This window comes from Antechinus flavipes, chromosome 1, assembly GCF_016432865.1.
Source record: "Antechinus flavipes isolate AdamAnt ecotype Samford, QLD, Australia chromosome 1, AdamAnt_v2, whole genome shotgun sequence".
NCBI lineage: Eukaryota > Metazoa > Chordata > Mammalia > Dasyuromorphia > Dasyuridae > Antechinus > Antechinus flavipes.
Genome location: NC_067398.1, coordinates 16,856,948 through 16,875,320, shown reverse-complemented (window position 1 = coordinate 16,875,320; position 18,373 = coordinate 16,856,948). Strand labels below are relative to the sequence as shown.

General features: G+C 47.9%; 1 protein-coding gene across 11 annotated transcripts in view; it reads right to left on the bottom strand.

Annotated features, from left to right (window-relative positions):
- The window catches only part of SLMAP (sarcolemma associated protein), a 125,927-nt gene extending 118,654 nt beyond the window's left edge, over nucleotides 1-7,273 (bottom strand). For all 11 annotated transcript variants that reach the window (XM_051979533.1, XM_051979579.1, XM_051979570.1 and 8 more), the window contains exon 1: nucleotides 6,972-7,273. In XM_051979533.1, the coding sequence (XP_051835493.1) occupies nucleotides 6,972-7,169 (198 nt within the window). In that variant the 5' untranslated portion in view covers nucleotides 7,170-7,273. The remainder of the gene's footprint in view (nucleotides 1-6,971) is intronic.
- Nucleotides 7,274-18,373: the final 11,100 nt, after the last annotated feature.

The window sequence follows — 18,373 nt, the reverse complement described above, 5'->3', positions numbered from 1 at the left end:
AAGGGAGCATTTTAAAATGTGTATTAAATTTAAAAAAACTCAGCATATTTACCCATTTTTCTAACCTACAATGGAAAAATTTCACATAGAAACATGCTGAATTCTTCTAATACAACATACAGAAAGGAATTCTACACAACCAATGTGACTTTAAATAAATTATTTAAATAAATAATTTGACAAATAAAATATCAGGGTTTTTTTTTAATCATAGACTCATGCAATGTTATAATTGATAAGAACTTTAAATGTGCAGAAACTGAAGACAGGTTCCTTGCTCAAGGTCACATAGCTAGCCTGTGACACAGGAGACTAGAAACCAATTTTCTAAATCTTAGCCTGTCCAGCACTCTTCCTCACACAGAACCTGCAGAATATAGTAAAATATGGCACCTATAAGTTATAACCATTAAGTATCAAAAGCCGCAATATACAGTTACAAATGCAAAGTATCTGCATAAAGGAACCTAAAAATAGTTCAATCTTTTCACATCGAGCGATGTTTTCAATACCAAGTCTAAACCAAAAAGGGTATATTTGACAATCAACCTTTTAGAGCAACAAAAAACTAATACCATACTCTAAAGCTTATGTGTAATAGTGATTGTTCAGTTGTAGCTAACTCTACATGATCCCATGGACTTGTCCTTGGGGTTTTCTTGGCCATTTCCCCTCCAGGGTGTCCCTATTTCACAAAAGAGGAACTGAGTAAATATAAGGGTTGAGTGACTTGACCAGGGTCACACAGCTCCTAAGTGTCTGAGATAAGATTTGAACTCTGATCTTCCTGATTTCATGCCTGACACTCTATGCACTGCTGTATAAACTACATTTTTCAAAGTTTTCATTTTAAAGATTAAAAAACTGTCAATGTCTCATTTCATATGTACATGCCCCCAAATCTAGTTCAGTTGCTGAAATGCATGCCAAGGAAGAAAAGGAGCCTCCAGCTACCTCTAAAAGGGGCAACAGCATCAGCCAAAAATGTAAGCTGACCCAGAAACAATTAACGGAGTCTCTGTAATTCCATCATATGACATTTTGATCATGTCTACAAAGCCATGGTTTAGATCACAAGATAGTAGATCACTAGAAAAGCTGAAGATTATAATTCCAAAACCATCTCTTTTAAAAAATAATTATTTTAATGAAAACTGAGACACTTTACCAAAAAAGTTATACAATGTGTAGTCAGCAATAATCCCTAAAAAGAAAGTCTGGTGGGCTACTTGAAAGGCCTCTTCAGAAAACCTGGACTTTGGGATGGCTCTGAACAAGTCACCCGGGCTTCCGGTTCTCTGCCCTTACATGTAAAATGGAACTGGTCCCTGCCCTGGCCTCCCCACAGAGCTGCGGAATATGTCCATGGCTGACAAACGACTTGGAACATTACACACACCTGAGTAATTCTAATGACTAATTGGGGCCCTGGAAAAACAGAATTAGCCAAAGCAGGGCCTTTTTGGTAGAAGTGGGAAGCAATGGGAGCAGAGGCTACGTGAGCTTCCGGCCAGTCGGGGACCACCGTCCTCATCGGCCCGTTACAGAGAGGGCAGAGGCGAGACCGGTACCCACAATGCTTGGCATCTTATATATACTAAGAAACATGTCTGACCCTGTGAGGCTGTTATGAGAGCTCGGCTGTTTGGGGCCCCAAACTCTATACAGAACGACCAGGGGTTGTTTCCAGGGAGAGTGCCGGGCTTCTCTGGGGAGAACAAGGGGTAGAAGCTAAAGGCAACCCCTTTCTTCCTCGGGGGACACAAATGTGGAGGAATTCCCATCGAGAACATCAATCTCACGCCCTTTCTCTCCTTCCTGGAGACTCTGGGGCAGGAGGCTGGATTAGGAAGTCGCTTCCGGGCCAGTGGGTCAGACAAGTCAAAGCAGAGCCACTACTCCACCCGAGAGGATGCCCTACAGGCCACATACTGACGGAGAAACCCCCACCCTGTTAATAGGATCCCCGTTTTACTGGATCTTTATTTTGTTAAATACTGCACTCTGACAATCTGGCTTCCTTAGGGCTGCATGGAGGATGTGGCTGATGTCTGCTCTGGGCAGCTTAAGGCCGAGTGGCTAAGAAGGGGCCAGCAGGGAGTTCCCTCATTTGGGCGTTCCCTCTATCAATACAAAAGGACCAATCCCTAGCTTATCCCTTCTGAGAGTCTGGGGGAAAACCAAAGCACTCCAGTTAGACAGGGAAAAAAATTAAGCAAGTTTTCCCACTCATACAAGGTTCTTCTGCAAAACACAAGGAAAGAATCTCTCATTCTGTTTTCATATTTTCTTTTTCACTGTCCTGAGATGTAATTAAAAATTAAATGAAAAAGGAGTCCGGGCTCTCAGAACTGTCCATTTACTATGCCTGATAAACATTCTCAATTTTCTCAGACTCCTATCTAATGCAAATGCCCGTCCATCCACATACTTGCATGAACATCCTAGTCAAGGAAAATTCAAACTCTTGCTCAGCTGCCCCACCAAGGCCACCAATAGCTCCCCCCCATCCCCACTCCCGGGGTTTCTAGGGGATCACTGACTCCACCTGGTCTTCCTGTGATGTCACCCCCTCCCATTGCCCAACTCCTTAACCTCTGGCCCCAGAATTCTCCTCTTTCCTCAGTGTCCCCTCAGTCTTCCTCTGGACCATTTCCCTGCCCCCGCCCTCACCTCGGGTCTTTCCCCAAGGCTATCCTGGGTCCTCTTTTTTCTGCACCTCTCAGGTAGAACTTTCCAGCTTCCAGGGGTCACTTCTGACTTTGCGGATGACTCCCCCTCCAGCAGGAGGCCCAGGCCTGTCCCACTCCCACTGTTCAAAATGCCCCTCCCTCCCCCCCACTCCCACCCCCGTCTCTTAACTCTCCCTCTCCTGCCTCTTCATTCCCCAGGTTCACAAACCCAGAGTCACCCACAAAGCTAGATTCAGCTACTCAGTTGCCATGTGATGGCCGTCCCCCCAAATCTCTTCTTTCCACTCAAGGGGCTCCTGCCCCCTGCTCCCTCATCTCTTCGGTTTCCAGTATCTCCCTGATCTCTCAAAATGACCAGAATCACCTCCATAAAACACAGCCAGACAACTCCTGTCCACAGGGGGCACAGTGGGCACACCGTGGGGGGCACGATGGACGCGCCACAGGCAGCCCTGCCCAAAGACCTAGTTACACAGGGCAGAGAAGCTCCGTCTGGACAGAAGGACACCAGCAGCCTCCTAGGAACCTGGAGGAGGCCTGGGTATCTGGCTGCGGGGGTCCTCTGGCTCCCCTAGCACGTGGTTGCCCCTCCTCAGCCTGGCACCAAGAATCCTCCTCGGCCATCCCGGTTCTTCACTGCCCATCTCAGAGCCTATGGCTGGCAGGCCACCTCCAGCTCCTTCCTGGTCATCTCCCAGCGGCTCCCTGGAGTACAGCCCCCCTTCTTCTCCCTTCCTTCTCAAATCAGTGTGTGTAACAGTAATAGAACAGAACAAAGGCGGCAGCTCCTTCAGCACAGGATTTAATTTGGGGGGTACTGGATACCAGGGGGCTTCTGGGCGCCCCTCAAGAACTCACGGCCGATGCTCTACGGCCCTGCCACCCCTGGGCACAGCATGGTACTGAAGGCAGTCTCCTCGTCCGCTGGTCCTCCCCACAAAGGCAGAGCACTCCTAATGGCCGGCCCCCAGACCAGCTTGACCTCCCCTTGGTTCCCTGGCCTGGCTCTGAGCATCGGCTGGACAGAAGCCCCTGGGCCGGCCTCTCAGCAGGACCAGGGGGGCTTCTCCTTGCTGAGCATTCCCCACAAACTCAGCACATTCTGTGCAAAGCCAAACTCCAAGCGGGCCCTGGGAACCCACGTCCGTGGGGCAAGAGCCCACAGCGGACGGACGAGGACAGGGAGCCAGGGGGCCTACACGCCACCTTTGAGGGCAACCTGCTGGGCAGCTTAATGGTTCTAGGTCCTCATCTGGAAAATGGGGCTGTCTCCATGAGACAATCCTCTTGGCCTCTTGGGAAGGGATCTCAAGAAGGGATCTCAGGCTCTTCTCCCCGAGCTCTCTGTTCTGATGGAGGCCCCACCATCCTCTCACGGGCCCAGGCTCACCAGCTGGGGGTCCTCACCAAGCCGATAACTGAGGGTCCCAAGCGCCCCCATCTCCCTATCGCCTCCAGAACTAAAGACAAAATACAGTTTGGCCTCCAGAGCCCTTGCTAAGTGCCCGTTCCCACCTCCCCAGCAGCCCCCGGGGCCCCAGAGCCCAACCGCCTCCATCTCTCTCTCCTCATCACTCCTGGCTCCCTGCCAGTTCCCCTGAAATGCCCGGCCACAGGAAGTCCCCACTGGTGCTGGTGCCTTCCCTCCCAGGCTGCTCGGTGCCCCCAGGCTAAACCTGGTCCGTGCCCACCCGCCGGGGTGCTCCCTGAGGAGGGGCAGCCTTTGGGCTCCTTTGGGGCCATCAGTACCCAGCAACGCTGCCTGGCACACAGTAGGTGCTCAATTCCTCTGACTGCTAAAAGAATAAAATGAGACTCTGCAAACCTCAAAACCTGAGATGGAAATGAGCCTGGGTCAGGGCAGAGCCTTCCACAAGCTCACCCAGGCAAAGGAAAAGTAGATGGATGGCCTAGTGGATAGAGCACTAGCCCCAAGTTCAAATCCAAATTCCTCCTTCTAGTTGCAGAAACCTGGGCAAATCATTTAAACTCCACCTCAGTTTTCTCATCTATAAAATGGGATAATAAGAGGCCCTACCTCCCAGGGTGGTTGGGAAAATAACTTCAGGTCCTAATGTCTTTATTACCATTTTCCCCAAGTCCACAGGGTCATAAACCCTGGAGCAGGAAGGGACCTCAAAGGCCGTTTAGTCCAATGCCTCAGCTTACAGACAAGGAAAGATGGGCCCAGGGTGTGAGAAGACCGGCCCCTCCACTTGCCTCCTCTCACAGAAGACACGCTAAGCCCCAGAGATTTCCTTCCACCTCTTTTTGTCTCTGCAAAGTCCAGCACGGCCTAAGAAGCTGGACAGTTCCCTAAAGTGTGTCTCAATGACATGACGCAAAGTCCTCTGAACTTGCAGGGACGAGGACCGAAATTCAAACTATTTCCCCTTTTAAGTGGCTCGGTGTAAACACAATGAAGCCGAGAACTTGTCCCACACTGGAAGCTGCTGGAGCGAGGGGGCTCCGGGGTCAGGGCAAAGGGAGAAACAAAGGTAACATCCGAAGATTTCTCACAAGAACATCAGGCCACGACAGGGCCGCTAGGCTTGTCTCTCTCGCCTATGCAATCACATTTCCAAATGACCACTGACCATTTATGACCCTATTTCTACGTAGTCCCACCTGATCAACCACAGTGCCACAGACTGATTCATCCTGGCAACTAACACCCTCCTATCAGCCAGTTTTTTTTTTATTTACCCTCTTTTAGGGAGTGGGAAAAGGGAGAATATTCGAAATGGCCCAATTGTTTCATTTTAAAAGGTAACTGTGGTTGAAGAGCTTTCAAGAACACGTTTAGTACAAATTTTGAACATGTCATCTCAATTCTCATGCCAAAAACCGCCCACTTCTGTTAAGAGTCTTAGTCATCTCCCACTAAGCCAGTGGGATATTATCTTTGCACAGTCCTAGAAAGGATTCCTTCATGTTACCGATTACCATTTCTCCCCCAAAACTTAAAGCGGTGTTTAAAATGTCTCACAGGGAGCCCCCGGTCGCCTGCTCCTCCGAGCTGGGAGCCAAGAGCCGGCTGGGTGAGGGAGGATCTCTCCCGGCCCCAGGAGCACTTCCAAGCTTCCCTGGGTTCCAGGAAGTCTGGCCTACACACAAACGGCCGGCTTTCAGAGAGGACCCAAGGAAAATCACTGCCCAGGTGAGGCAGCCTGCTGGCATTCTCCTAGGAGATGCGGCCGTCGCTCCTCGCTCTCCCCCAACTCCTGGGCGCGGACGCCGAAGGGCTCTTTCTGCTCCTGCCTTTAAAAGCCAGTGACTCTGCAATGCCGTCCTTTCAGGACCCGAGAACCCCAGAGAATCCCAAAGACCTTTCTTCCCTTTTCTCTTTCTCCAATGACTGCAAAGGAGCCTAACACACCAGCCCTAGATTTTAAAATCCTCTTAGAGTAGCTTAACCCAGAGAGACTCGGGCAGGACTTGGACAACCGGCTGGGCCGAGGACCAGGGGCTCCGCGGTTCCATTCTCCAGGCCTGGGTCGGCTCACTGGCTCTAGAACGCCACCGGGAAACTCCCTCTGCCAGTGCCAGGGAGGCTCGGCTAACTTTCAGGCTGATCAGGTTGCCCGGGGCAGAGGGGTTAAAGCACTTCCCCAACTGGGTGACTGGGGTGTGTCAGAAGGAAAGCTGGAGCCCGATTCCTCCCGACTCCCACCCGCCTGCAGCTCCAGCCCCAGTCCCCACAAACCACCAGGCTGACGCTGAAGGAATTCTGATTTCAGCCAAGTTCACCTGGGATGGCTTATGAGGCAGTCCCGGGTGAGGAAATGCCCTCGAAGAGCACAGCAGGTGGACAGCACCTGTGCGGCTCAGAGCCAGCCTGTGCCAAAGGGGGTCCTTGGTTCCGCTGGGTCTCCTGGGGAGAGGTTGCTGAGAGGGCTGCTGCCCAGGGGGTGGGGCAGCCCTCACCTGGCCCCCTCTGCTGGAGATGAGGGGAGGCAGCCAGCCCCTGCTGTGAGGAGGGGGGGCAGCCCTTCCCTTGCCCACTTGCTCCTTGCAGAGGGCACTGGTCTAACCTTATCTTGGCCCTCTGCTGTGGGTGCTGATCCAGTCCCTTTGCACCCGCAGTGAGCAATGGTCCAGCCCTCACCTTGCCCCTCTTTGCACCCGCAGTGGGCAATGGTCCAGCCCTCACCTTGCCCCTCTTTGCACCCGCAGTGGGTAAGGGTCCAGCCCTCACCTGGCCCCTCTTCGCACCCGCAGTGGGCAGCGGTCTGACCTCACCTTGCCCCTTTACCTTCCCGGGTGGGCGACCCTTACCTTGCCCGTCTTGTGGTCAAACCAGACGAGCGCGTGGTTCCTGGACAGCACCTTGCAGTCGAAGGTGGCGTTGTTCTGCGCGGGCCGACAGCGAGCCACCGAGCGCCCGATCTTGATGGGCTCGTCCAGGTAGACATGGCGCTCCTGGAACGGGTGCGAGTTGGGCCGGCAAGTGAAGATGGCCAGGGCCGAAGGCATCGAGGACAGCTCGGGGAGCCCGCTCCAGCCAGGCCCGGGTCCGAAGAGGCGCTCCTCCTGAGCCACGCCGTCTGTCCGAGGCGGCCACGCCACGCGTGTCCCTGCCCACCCCCCCGCAGCAGGTTCGGTCACAGCCCAGCCAGCATCGGCCCCGCGTGGGTCAGCAGCGCGGGAATGGTCCGGGCATGGCCAGGGCGCGGGGCCCCGCAGCGGCAGCAGCGGCACGAGCACGCGTGGGGGGCCCCCCTCACTCCATCCCCCCGGGGCTCAGCACCCGGGGGTTCCAACCACATTGGAGGAGACTCCCGGCGGGCGGCACGGAGGGGGCGTCCTGCATCCACGCGGGGCTGCTCCGGGAGGCGCTCGGGGCGCTCACGCGCGAGCCCGCGAGGACCGTGAGCCGGACCCGCGCCGGCCCTGCCGCATGGAGCACGCTCCCCTCCCCGTGGGCCCGCTCGCTCGTGGGCTGCCTGGCGGCTCGCTAGCTCCTCGATCCAGCCGGGCTCGCGCTAGCGGGGGCCGCGCATCGCGCGTCGGGGGCGGCCCGGGCTGGGCTCCCGCGTGTCCGCGGCGGCGCGTGGGGGGCCGCCGACGGGCCGGCCCCGGGGTCGTCGCTTCTCCCGGCTCTCTCGCCGCCTCGAACGCTGGCCTGCGGGCCCTCTCCGGCCGCCCGCCCCGGCTCACGCGGCGCCGCCGCCAAACTTTCCGACCTGCGGGCGACAAGAACCGCGACCGGCCGCCGTCAGGCGCCGCCCGCCCTCCCGGCCCGTCAGGCGCCCTCCGCCGCCCCTCCGGCCCTCCCCGTCCCGGCCCCGGCCCCGACCCCGGTCCCGGCCCCGGCCCCGGCCGCCATAGTGACTCTGACGGAGACCTACCAGCGGGACGGACGGACGGCCGGCCGCGGGAGCGCGCACCCTGCACTAGCCCGCCCGCCCGGCCCCTCTCCCGCGCCGTACTCCCGGGCCCACGTGATCGACGCCGCGGGGGCCCTATTGGGTGTGGGCAAAAAGAGGCAGGGCGGGGCGGGGCGTGGGGCGGGCTGCCGGGGCGCCATACTGGTGGGGGTGGGGCGCTCCGGGAGGCTCAGGCCGCCATGTTGCTTAAGGGCAGTGAAGACTGGGGAAGGGAAAGTGGACTGCGGCCTGGGGCTTAGCGTGACGGCAGGGGACGCGATCCTGTTCCACTACAAAAGAGGTATTCTGGAGGTAGGGAGGGAAAGTTGCGCCTGGGAGACTCTCTAAGATGCTTCTCTGGGATGGGAAGCCTCCCCCTCAAGGGCAAGGCGCATGCCCAGGCATCTTAACTGTGGGCAACCAACTCTCGCGAGGCTTGGGGAAGTCGCGCAAATAAAAGCCGAAAGGTGAAGTGGGGGATACCGGTCCCAAAGGACAAATGCTTACTAGTCCGAGAGCTCGGCCCCAGTGATTGAGCATGCGCATTTCGGTTTTACCGTCTGGTTACGCCCCCTGCCCTTGACCCCTCCCTCCTATCCCTGCCGTAAGCACCTGTGGCGGAGCCTGATGATGCTTGACACCTTCCCTTCTCTCCCCACCCCCTCCTCCACCGTTCCCCCAGTGCTGTCCCTTTAAATCCAGCCGCCGCCACTTCTAATTTTATGCGCTTCCCCCAATTTATGGATTTTTATTTCATACATGTTTATGTATAACGAATATAAATACATGATAAATAAATATTGGAGCATCCTCCACTTTGCCAATGAGACTGGAAGCTCCCTGAGGGCAGCCCCTTTTTGCTTGGCTCCCAACCTTGGCACGTTGCCTAGAACGGAGTAAGTTTCAATAAGTGTTGATCAGTTACTGCTTGGGCGGCTCAGTCCCTCTCCCGGCCTCAGGGAGCTTTCTAAAAGGACTCAGGTGGACCGGATGGTTTATATCCAACTCTTCCTGATCCCCTTGGGTTAGGGGGGTTTGTGGGGGGCGCCAAAGATGCTGGAGTAGCTGGCCATTCCATCTCCAGTTCATCTGACAAATGAGGAAACTGAGGCACACAGAGCGACTTGGCCAGGGTCACACAAGTGACTCCGGGTGGGGGAGCCACTGGCCACCACCGCTTACTGTCCCCCATCAATGCAGGGGAAATGGAGGCCCCAGAGATGTCTGGGCCAAAGTGGCATCTTTGGGTAAGAATCAGAGATGGCTTGGACCCCAGGCCCTCTGGGGCTTTCCAGAGTCCCTGCCCCTCCCTTTTTGTAGTCGCTTTCCCCTCTAGCAGGCAGCAAGAGGAGTTGGGTCTCTGGCTGCCCAGAAACTGCTGGAGTATGTCGAGAGGAGACAAGTCACAAAGCCAGCTGCACTTCCATCACCACATAATTACACTCTAAATGTCTAGCTCTAAGGGGAGCTGGGTGGCCCAGTGGGTAGCGTGCAGGAGGCCAGAAGACCCAAGACGCTTCTTACCAAGGCACTTGACCCTGTCTGCCTCAGTTTGCTTATCTGTAAAATGAGCTGGAGACGGTAAGGGCCAACTACTCCAGGGTCTCTGCCAAGGAAACCCCCATGGGGTCACACAGTCCTGACTAAATTTTGTTTTCTTTGTTTTTCAAATAATTCTTGGGGAGGAGAAAGGGAGGGAGTAGAGAAGAAAAATTTGGACCTTAAGGTTTTGCAAAGGTGAATGTTGAACACGAAGAGAATTGACTCAAATTTATAAAAATACAAGTGATTCTCCAATGATAAATTCGCGTTGGATTTCAACAGACAATTTTCAGGTGAAGAAATTGAAACTATTTCTAGTCCTATTAAAAAATGGCTCTTAACAAACTATTGATTAGAGAAATGCAAATTAAGACAACTTGGAGGTACCACTTCACACCTCTCCGATTGGATAAGATGACAGGAAAAGATGATAAATGTCGGAGGGCATGTGGGAAAACTGAGACACTAACGCATTGTTGGTGGAGTTGTGAACTGATCCAACCATTCGGACCGCAATCTGGAGAGCCCAAAAGGTTATCAATCTCTGCATACCCTTTGATGCAGCAGTGTTTCTACTGGATTTATATTCCAAAGAGATCACAAAGGAGGGAAAGAGACCCACATGTGCAAAAATGTTTGAGGCGGCCCTTTGTAGTGGCCAGAGACTTGGATGCCCATTAGTGGGGGAGTGGCTGAATAAGTAATGGTACATGAATGTTATGGAATATTATTGTTCTCTAAGAAACTATCAGGGGGATGATTTCAGAAAGGCCTGAAGAGACTTACACGAACTGATGCTGAGTGAAAGGAGCAGAACCAGGAGGTCATTGTACAAGGCAACAAGAAGATGATATGATGATCAATTCTGATGGACGTGGCTCGTTTCCAACAGTCAGGTGATTCAGGCCAATTCCAATAGACTTGTGACGGAAGGAATCATCTGTATCCAGAAAGAGCACCATGGAGACTGAATGTGCATCACAACATAGTATATTCACCTTTTTTGTTGTTTGCTTGCTTTTTTTCCCCCTCATTTTATTTTTTGATCATATTTTTATTGTGCAGCGTAATTGTGGCAAGATATATATAGAATAATTGCACATATTTAACATATACTGGAGTACTGTCAAAGGAAGGGGATGGGGGAAAGGGAGGGAGAAAAAATTTAGAACACAAGGTTTTGCAAGGGTGAATGCTGAAAATTATACCTAGATCTTAAATAAAAAATTTCAAAATGATTTTGTGTGTATTTGGAAAAATTATTATTAAAAATAGAAAAGCAAAAGTTTAGTAAATAGAATAATTGCAAAAAGGTCAAAGCTGTTTGGAAGTTACTTTCTATTCAACAAATCCACCCTTTAAAGCCTAATTTCAATCCTCCCTCCCCTGGAAAGGATTGATTTCCCAAAAGACTGGACCTGCTGGCATAATCCAAGGAGGCCATTAAGGGATTCCACATATATATGAACCAAAAAACACTTGAAACAACCAATTTTATTGAATTGTAACAGCTTTCTATTGAAGGTCTCTCTCCATGCCTTCATCAAACAAACCTGAATAAATATTACAGGCCAAGATTACAAGGCCTTCTGTTTTAGGCAAAGTGATAAAGTGGAATTTTGGTCTCAGGATTTAGAAGCAAAGGAGCTTGGGCCCAGGATCTGTCACTTTGAGCTCTTCATTAGATCTTGAACTCCTGTAAAGCAAGTATTTTTTACTTTTTTTTTTAACCTTTCTTTGTATCCAAAGTCCTTAGCACAATGCTTGGCACATAGTAGGTGTTTAATAAATGCTAGTTGACTTGGCATTTAATAGTTCACATGATCCTGCCCAAGTGAATTTGCATCTCTGAGACTGTTTCCATCTTTGCAAAATAGAATATAACAGGGGTTGTAAGAAGAACACTTTGTGAACTTTAAAGCATTACATACATAATCAAAATCTCTGGACATTCATTTACTTAATTGTATATGCTGTCCATATACTGTCCAAACACAATTAATTTGAGAAAACAGTGATAGTTATAAAGAAAGTAGCCTTTTTTTTTTTCCTGGAAAGATGTCGATGTTACCATTTCTAAAGCTCAAATCATGGCTATGGTTCAATCTTGGAAGAACAAACAAACTTTCATATTCTTATTTAAAAAAAAAAAAAAAAAAAAAAAGAGCCAGTGTGAAAGACCGGCAAATAATTATGAGAAGTTCCAAGCATAACAAAGAATACTTCTCTAAACCTGGTTAATGATCAAACACTGGACTCTCCCGCCCTCAACGGGCATAAGGATATAACAAATTGTGTAATTACAGTGTGTGGGCAATCTAGCTGGTACCAAATATCATTAAACCCAAAATGGAGGATTAGCTCAGGATTAGGTAAAAGTCCAAACTGAAAGCATCCCAGGCCGTTAAAAAGAATACCTCTATTGTCTTTATTAAGACCCAAGCTAGAGCCTCCTTTCCTCCATCAGAGATTATTTGAGTCAGGGAGGTTTACAGTGTGTGGAAATACCCTGTCATTGACCAGGTGTCCTGGGTGGAGTAGGGAGACATTCCACAGCTTGTGCTCACCTATTTTTGGCCCTCAGGTTTTTCAGGTAGTAAAATGTGCCCCAGGAAGAACACCAAGGTGGGGAAATCACAAAACACCTTTCTGAGAGTCATCCATGATGGATGAGAACCAGGGAGGAGCTTCAAAAGAGATCCCCAAATTCAAGCCCCTCCATTTGACAAAGATCAGAACTGGTCTTTGCCCCAAGGGAGATCTTACAATCTACTGAAGGAAGCTGAGAGGTGGGGGGTAAGAAGAGGGCCTGGAAAATATCCTAAGGAAGCATTATAGAAAAATCAAAGAAAGTCCCAAAGGAGTGAAGCCAGGAGAAAAAGGAGACAAGTTCAGAGCTGAGCTTCCTTAAATGGAGGGTTGGGAATCCACGACTCCATTCTTTCACAGAGAGACACAGGGTGGGGGATCAGGTAGAGTCCCAAGGCTGATGGGATCTTGAAGCTCAATAACGAGCTTTTCACAACTGTGGCTGATCTTTTCTTGATAAGGACACAAGCAGATCTGGTTATTGCTAAGTCCTCACCCTTAATATTTTTAATAATAATATCTGCACACACACACATAAAATCTCTTTATTATTTGCATTTCATTTTAATAAAACACGTTAAGTAAAACTCTTTTTTTTTATTTTTCTGATAAATGCCTATTTGCTATTCCTGTACACCTCACGCCTCGCAATCTGAGTTGCTAAATTCTTAAAAATAAGTAGGTTTCACACAAACTTTTGATATTGTTGGCCTCTGGGAGGAGAGGTTAGATAAGCAGCCACCACATTACCTAATAGGTATCTGCCCTAGGACTCTAAAGATAGTGGAAGCTGGGCGGTAACCACTTAGAAAAATTGGCTTCCACTACTGGAAGCTCTTCCTGCGTGGTATAAATTTCAGAGTATTACATTACATGCTGACCACACCTTAGCTTCTGCCACAGTCTTGGAATCTTGGCCCCTAAATCCTGACCCAGCACAGTAATAATTATGGGCAAAGGATACATCCCTTTGTAGTAGTAAGCATTCTCGGTCCTTGGGGTAATCTCAAGCCACTTTCACTGACTCAAACCTGAATTTCTCATAGACTGATATGTGGATCTCCCTGTTTGATTTGGTCCACTCCCTTAAACCAGATGCCTCCAGTGTGACATCTGCACTTATCAACATAGAAAACTATTGTGCATATTCATTTATAGCAAAATGCCCTTTTTGTTTAAAAATTTTATTTCTTTTAATAATTTTCTACCTTTCTCTAATTCCTTTTTTTTTATCATGATTGAATTATATTTTTAAAATATTTCAGAGGCAGTTTTTTTTTTAAATAAGCCTAAAGAGCTATAAAATGTAAACTAAATAGTTAATTCAATCGAGGAAACATCATAAAGTGGCATCCCCCCAAAAGTGTACTTTTCTTACTTCAGTCAATCAATCAATAAACATTTATTAAGCACTGTGAGTACTGGCAGATAGGTGGTACAGTGTATAGAGCACTGGGCCTGGAGTCAAGAAGGACTCATCTTACTGATTTAGCTACAGACTTTCTCTGATTTTTCTATCATGCTTCCTAGCATATTTTTCAGGCAGCTCTTCTCTTACCCACCCATCCCCCAACCTTTCAGCTTCCTTTTGTCTCTAGTCTATCCTCAATAAATCTCGGGCACTTTTTAGCTACATGACTCAAGGCAAATCATTTAATCCTCTTTGCCTCAATTTCTTTGGCTGTAAAATGGAGATAATAGTAGTATCTCTCTCCCGGTGTTATTGTGAGAATGCAACTGAAATAAATATCTGCAAAACCCAGAGAAAGGACTGTGGAAACTGAGTGTGGACATAGTATTTTCATTTTTGTTGTTGTTTGCTTGCATTTTGTTTTCTTTCTCATTTTTTTCCTTTTTGATCTGATATTTCTTGTGCAGCACAATAATTATGGAAATATATATAGAAGAATTGCACATTTTTAACATATATTGAATTACTTGCCATCTAGGGGAAGAGGTGGGGGAAAGGAGGGAAAAAATTTGGAACACAAAGGTGAGTATTGGAAATTATCCATGCATAGGTTTTAAAAATAAAAAGTCTTAATAAGAAAAAATGAGAATTGAAAAAAAATGCTTAGCAAAATGTCAAGCATATAGCAGGTAATTAATAAATGTTTCTTCCCTTTCATCCTAATTAGCTTGGGGAAAAGATAGGTTTCTCTTTGGGAAATAAAAATAACATATCAATCCAAAAAATTTAAATTAAAAAAAAAAAGAATAATCTGGAAATAAGTTTATAAACATACCCATATTCAAACATATAGTTATATATGTATATATATAGATATATAGAAAGACAAAGAGAGCTCTATAACAATGATGTCAAACTCAAATAGAAATGCATTCCTGCATGTTGACTTTGAAAATCACAAATTAACATTATCTATGTTGTGTTGTAATTTTATTTTTTACTTTAATTTATTATTTGTCATATGGTCAGATTTGAGCTCAGGAGGTAGCTAGATGGCAGAGTGGATAGAGCTCCAGCTCTGCAGTCAGGAATTCAAATCCAACCTTAGACACTTACTAGTGTAGTAATAACGTAGTGAGGCTGAATGAGCCTGTGAAAGTCAGCCCAGGGAGCACGTACCCAGAAATCCCCTGGAAACTTCCGGGGATTCCCAACGCCCATCGCTTGGATCTTTGTGGTTGAGGACCTGCCAGTCGTGGGGAGACCCAGCCTTTGTCCACTTTAGGTATCGTTTGTACCCATAAACATCTTCAAGCTCAAGAATCGGCCGACACAGCAAATTCGGGTTTGATTTATTGTTTTGTTGATTGTCTAGACTTAAGAAAGCCATGGAGTAAATGTGCATGATTCAGACTAAAACTAAAAATACAACTCTTTCCACTCTACTCCACCCGGACTGTTAAATGTTAACCTGCCCACCACTGATAACCATCCTCAATCCTAACATACAGGGGGCGGATCCCTTGATGCAGAATGACCTGCCAGGTGGCAGACTCCTGGCTGCCTCCCTAGTGCAAAGGCTGGGAGGTCAGGCTAAGAGGACCCGGCCCTCTCAGGGATTTGCTGGGTCACAGCTCTCCCTCGTGTCCTGTCAGGATCAGAACTCCAGACACAGGACTCTGTCCAGCGCTTCAGGAGGCGCAGAGTCTATAAAAAGGCCCGGCAGTGGCTCCTGTCTCAGCAAGGAGTGCGCCGGCACAGAGAGAGCTAAAATTATCCGGCACCTGTGGGGGGAGGGACCTTTTTTTTTTTTTTTGGCTCCCTGTCCACAACCTGCTAAAGACTGATGGGAAAATCTTCCCTGAAGGCTGAGTGACAGCCAGCTACCAGCAGCCCAATCTGCTTGTTTGTTAGTCAAGGAGAGATTAGCTGTGCTTGTGAAAGCATCCCTCTAACAGGCCCAAGGGTTCTCCCCTGGTTTGCACAATCAAGTCCAGGAGGGCATAGGGTTCCGGGGCACCCTTCTACCAGGTGGGCAAGGAAGGTTTCCTGGCATCCTTGAACTGGTAGTAGAATCTTCTGTTTTTACTACACCTTCGTTTCCCAATGTAGCCCTTCCCTTCCACCATCCTGATAGCCATCAGTAGTAAACACAGTATAAATATACAGTTATTCTTATTTCTTTAGCATCTCTTGTGTGCCCAGCGCTGGGGAAATAGGGATGAAAGTGAACCTATCCCCTCCCTCAAAGAGTTGGCTTTCTATTGCTTATCACTTGAAGAAGTTGGTATTTTACTAGAGGGATCAAAGTGGAGGACAAATAAATATAACAGGCCAGTGAGCAAAGAGACAACAAGCATGCCTTGGGGTGGAGGGTGGGAAGGACTCCTCCACCAAGACCTATTTGGATGCCTCCCTCATCATGGCTTGGCAGCAGCCCAGGTGCCCTGCGCAAAGGCAAGCCAGCAAAACACAAGTTCTGACAGGTTCTGCCCTGCTGGGAAAGCTTCAAGTTCAGTTCCAGCAACGGTGCTTGGCACTTAATAAATGCTTTGTGATTGATTGGTTGAGTCATTGATTAATTTATTAGTTGATCAGTCTCAGTAAGTAGGGAGAAGACCATTATATATAATCTGGCCAATTGGTGATGAATTGAGTTTTTTTGTTTTGTTTTGGGTTTTTCCAGCCTGAAAACCCAGGAAACAAAGAGATCTGACCTTGGGGGCCCCCTTCTCCTGCAATAAAAGTGACCAAATGGTAGAACAGAGGTCAGAAGGAGCAAAGAATTAGTTTTTAGACTGTATATAAATATACATCCCTTAGCTGCTGGTACTCTCAATGTGGGTTCTTGTTCAACGATTATCAGTGGGTCATGTTACTGAAGGAACTGAAATAGCCCCTTCCATCTTGATCTGTTTACCATAAACCAAACCAGAAGACAAAAGGAAGTGTCAATTAGATAAAAGAAAGACTCCCAGGTTCTTTTTGAAAGGCAAAGAAAAGCAGAATTGGTTTTATCTTGCATCCAGATTCAAAAAGAAAACATCATTCTAAGGCTCACTGGGTCACCTTAAAGAAAAATGCTCCTGATCAGTACCTGCTCAGATATCTTTGCCAAGAAAACCAAGACTCACCAACAGTTAGACAAGAATGAACAAGAACAAGTATAGAACAGAAGTAAAGAATGGAAAATAAATAAATAAGAAGGAACGAGGCAAGTCAAAGGTATATGTACTGAACAGAAACCTTCTATCTATATAACACTGTGGTGGGGTGGGAAAGGTACAGAAGGTACTTGAAAAACAAACAACAAATAAAGACATCCAAAAAGTTAAATTGATTATATTTTAACCCACAGGAAATGACTCATTATTGACGTAGGAGTCGTGGCTGAATCATCTTACTACATACAGTCAGATCACTGACTTGTTAAAGCAAAGATCAAAATTAATACAAAATCAAAAGAAGGAATACAAATAAGAACTCTATGGTGACTCCAAACTGATGTGTAAAAAAAAAAAAAAAAAAAAAAAAAGGAAGGGGATATGGAAAGTAGAGGAATCTGCACAGAGCATAATAATCTCATGTGTTTAAGCCAAATAAACCAATTGCCTTAATGAGTAGACCCAGCAAACACTTGATTTATTTGCCTAGCAAAAACAACTTCATTTGTACAATCAAACAGAGAAGAGTGGAAGTTGGTTGTTGGAGCTTTTTCATAAGACAAAAAGAAACAATAGGTGGGAAAGCCTGTTCAAAGTCATCCTGAGGGCATTTGAAGATTAAGATGGAAGGAGTCCAAGAAATGGATGAAAGAAGGAAAATATTTGCAAACTCTTTTCAGCATCAAGGGTAACGAAACCACCACAGTTGAATTCACAATTATAGTGACTTCAGACACTTCCTAACTGTGTAACCCTGGGCAGGCCACGTAACCCTGTTTGCCTCAGTTCCTCCTGTAAAATAAGCTGAAGAAGGAAATGGCAAACTCCTGTATCTCTGCCAAGAAAACCCCAAATGGGGTCAGACACAACTGAAAAACAACTGAAAATAACAACAATGTCAAAAAAAAAAAAGGATTTGAGCAGGAAAGATAGTCAAGTTTCTTTAAGGAGATGAACTCAAAATCAGAGGGCAGGAAGAGGTGGGGAAGATTGAATGAGTATTTCTCTCTCTTCTTCCTTGACCAAAGCTGCTTTGGGTATAGAAAAGTTGGGAGGTTTACTGTTGGTATTGGTAGTAGCATCTCCAGAAGACCTGCTATATTTGCATTTGGGACTTTAGAGACTCCCCAAGGAAAACAGACAATGAGGAAAAGCAATAACTGGTCTCTAGATGGACACAGACTCTCAAACGTCAGCAGAGAGCTAAGGGGAACTTCATAAAGATTTCAGAAAGGTAGAAAAGGATTTCCCTCCAATCAAGAGCTATGAGTTGCCCCTTTGCCCTCTGTGTCTCCCAAAATTGACCCCACTTTCCTCTGGATTCAGTAGGGACTTAAGGGAGAGGATGTTCCAGACTATGTGTTTGGGGGCTGGGAGGGGGTTGATGTACCAACCGTTTTTAAACCACCTCCCTAAAAGCAAATTAACTCTTGTTGTCTGATTGGTTTCAACTGGTTGATCTATTTTAGGGGACACTATTTAATAAGGGCTCAATCTCTCAGTATGACACCTGATGGCAAAAAAGCCAACTTCTGCCATTGTGAAGACTGTTTGGGGAGAGTGAGCCTCCAGGGGATGATATTCATGTTAGTTTGAGGGGGAGGG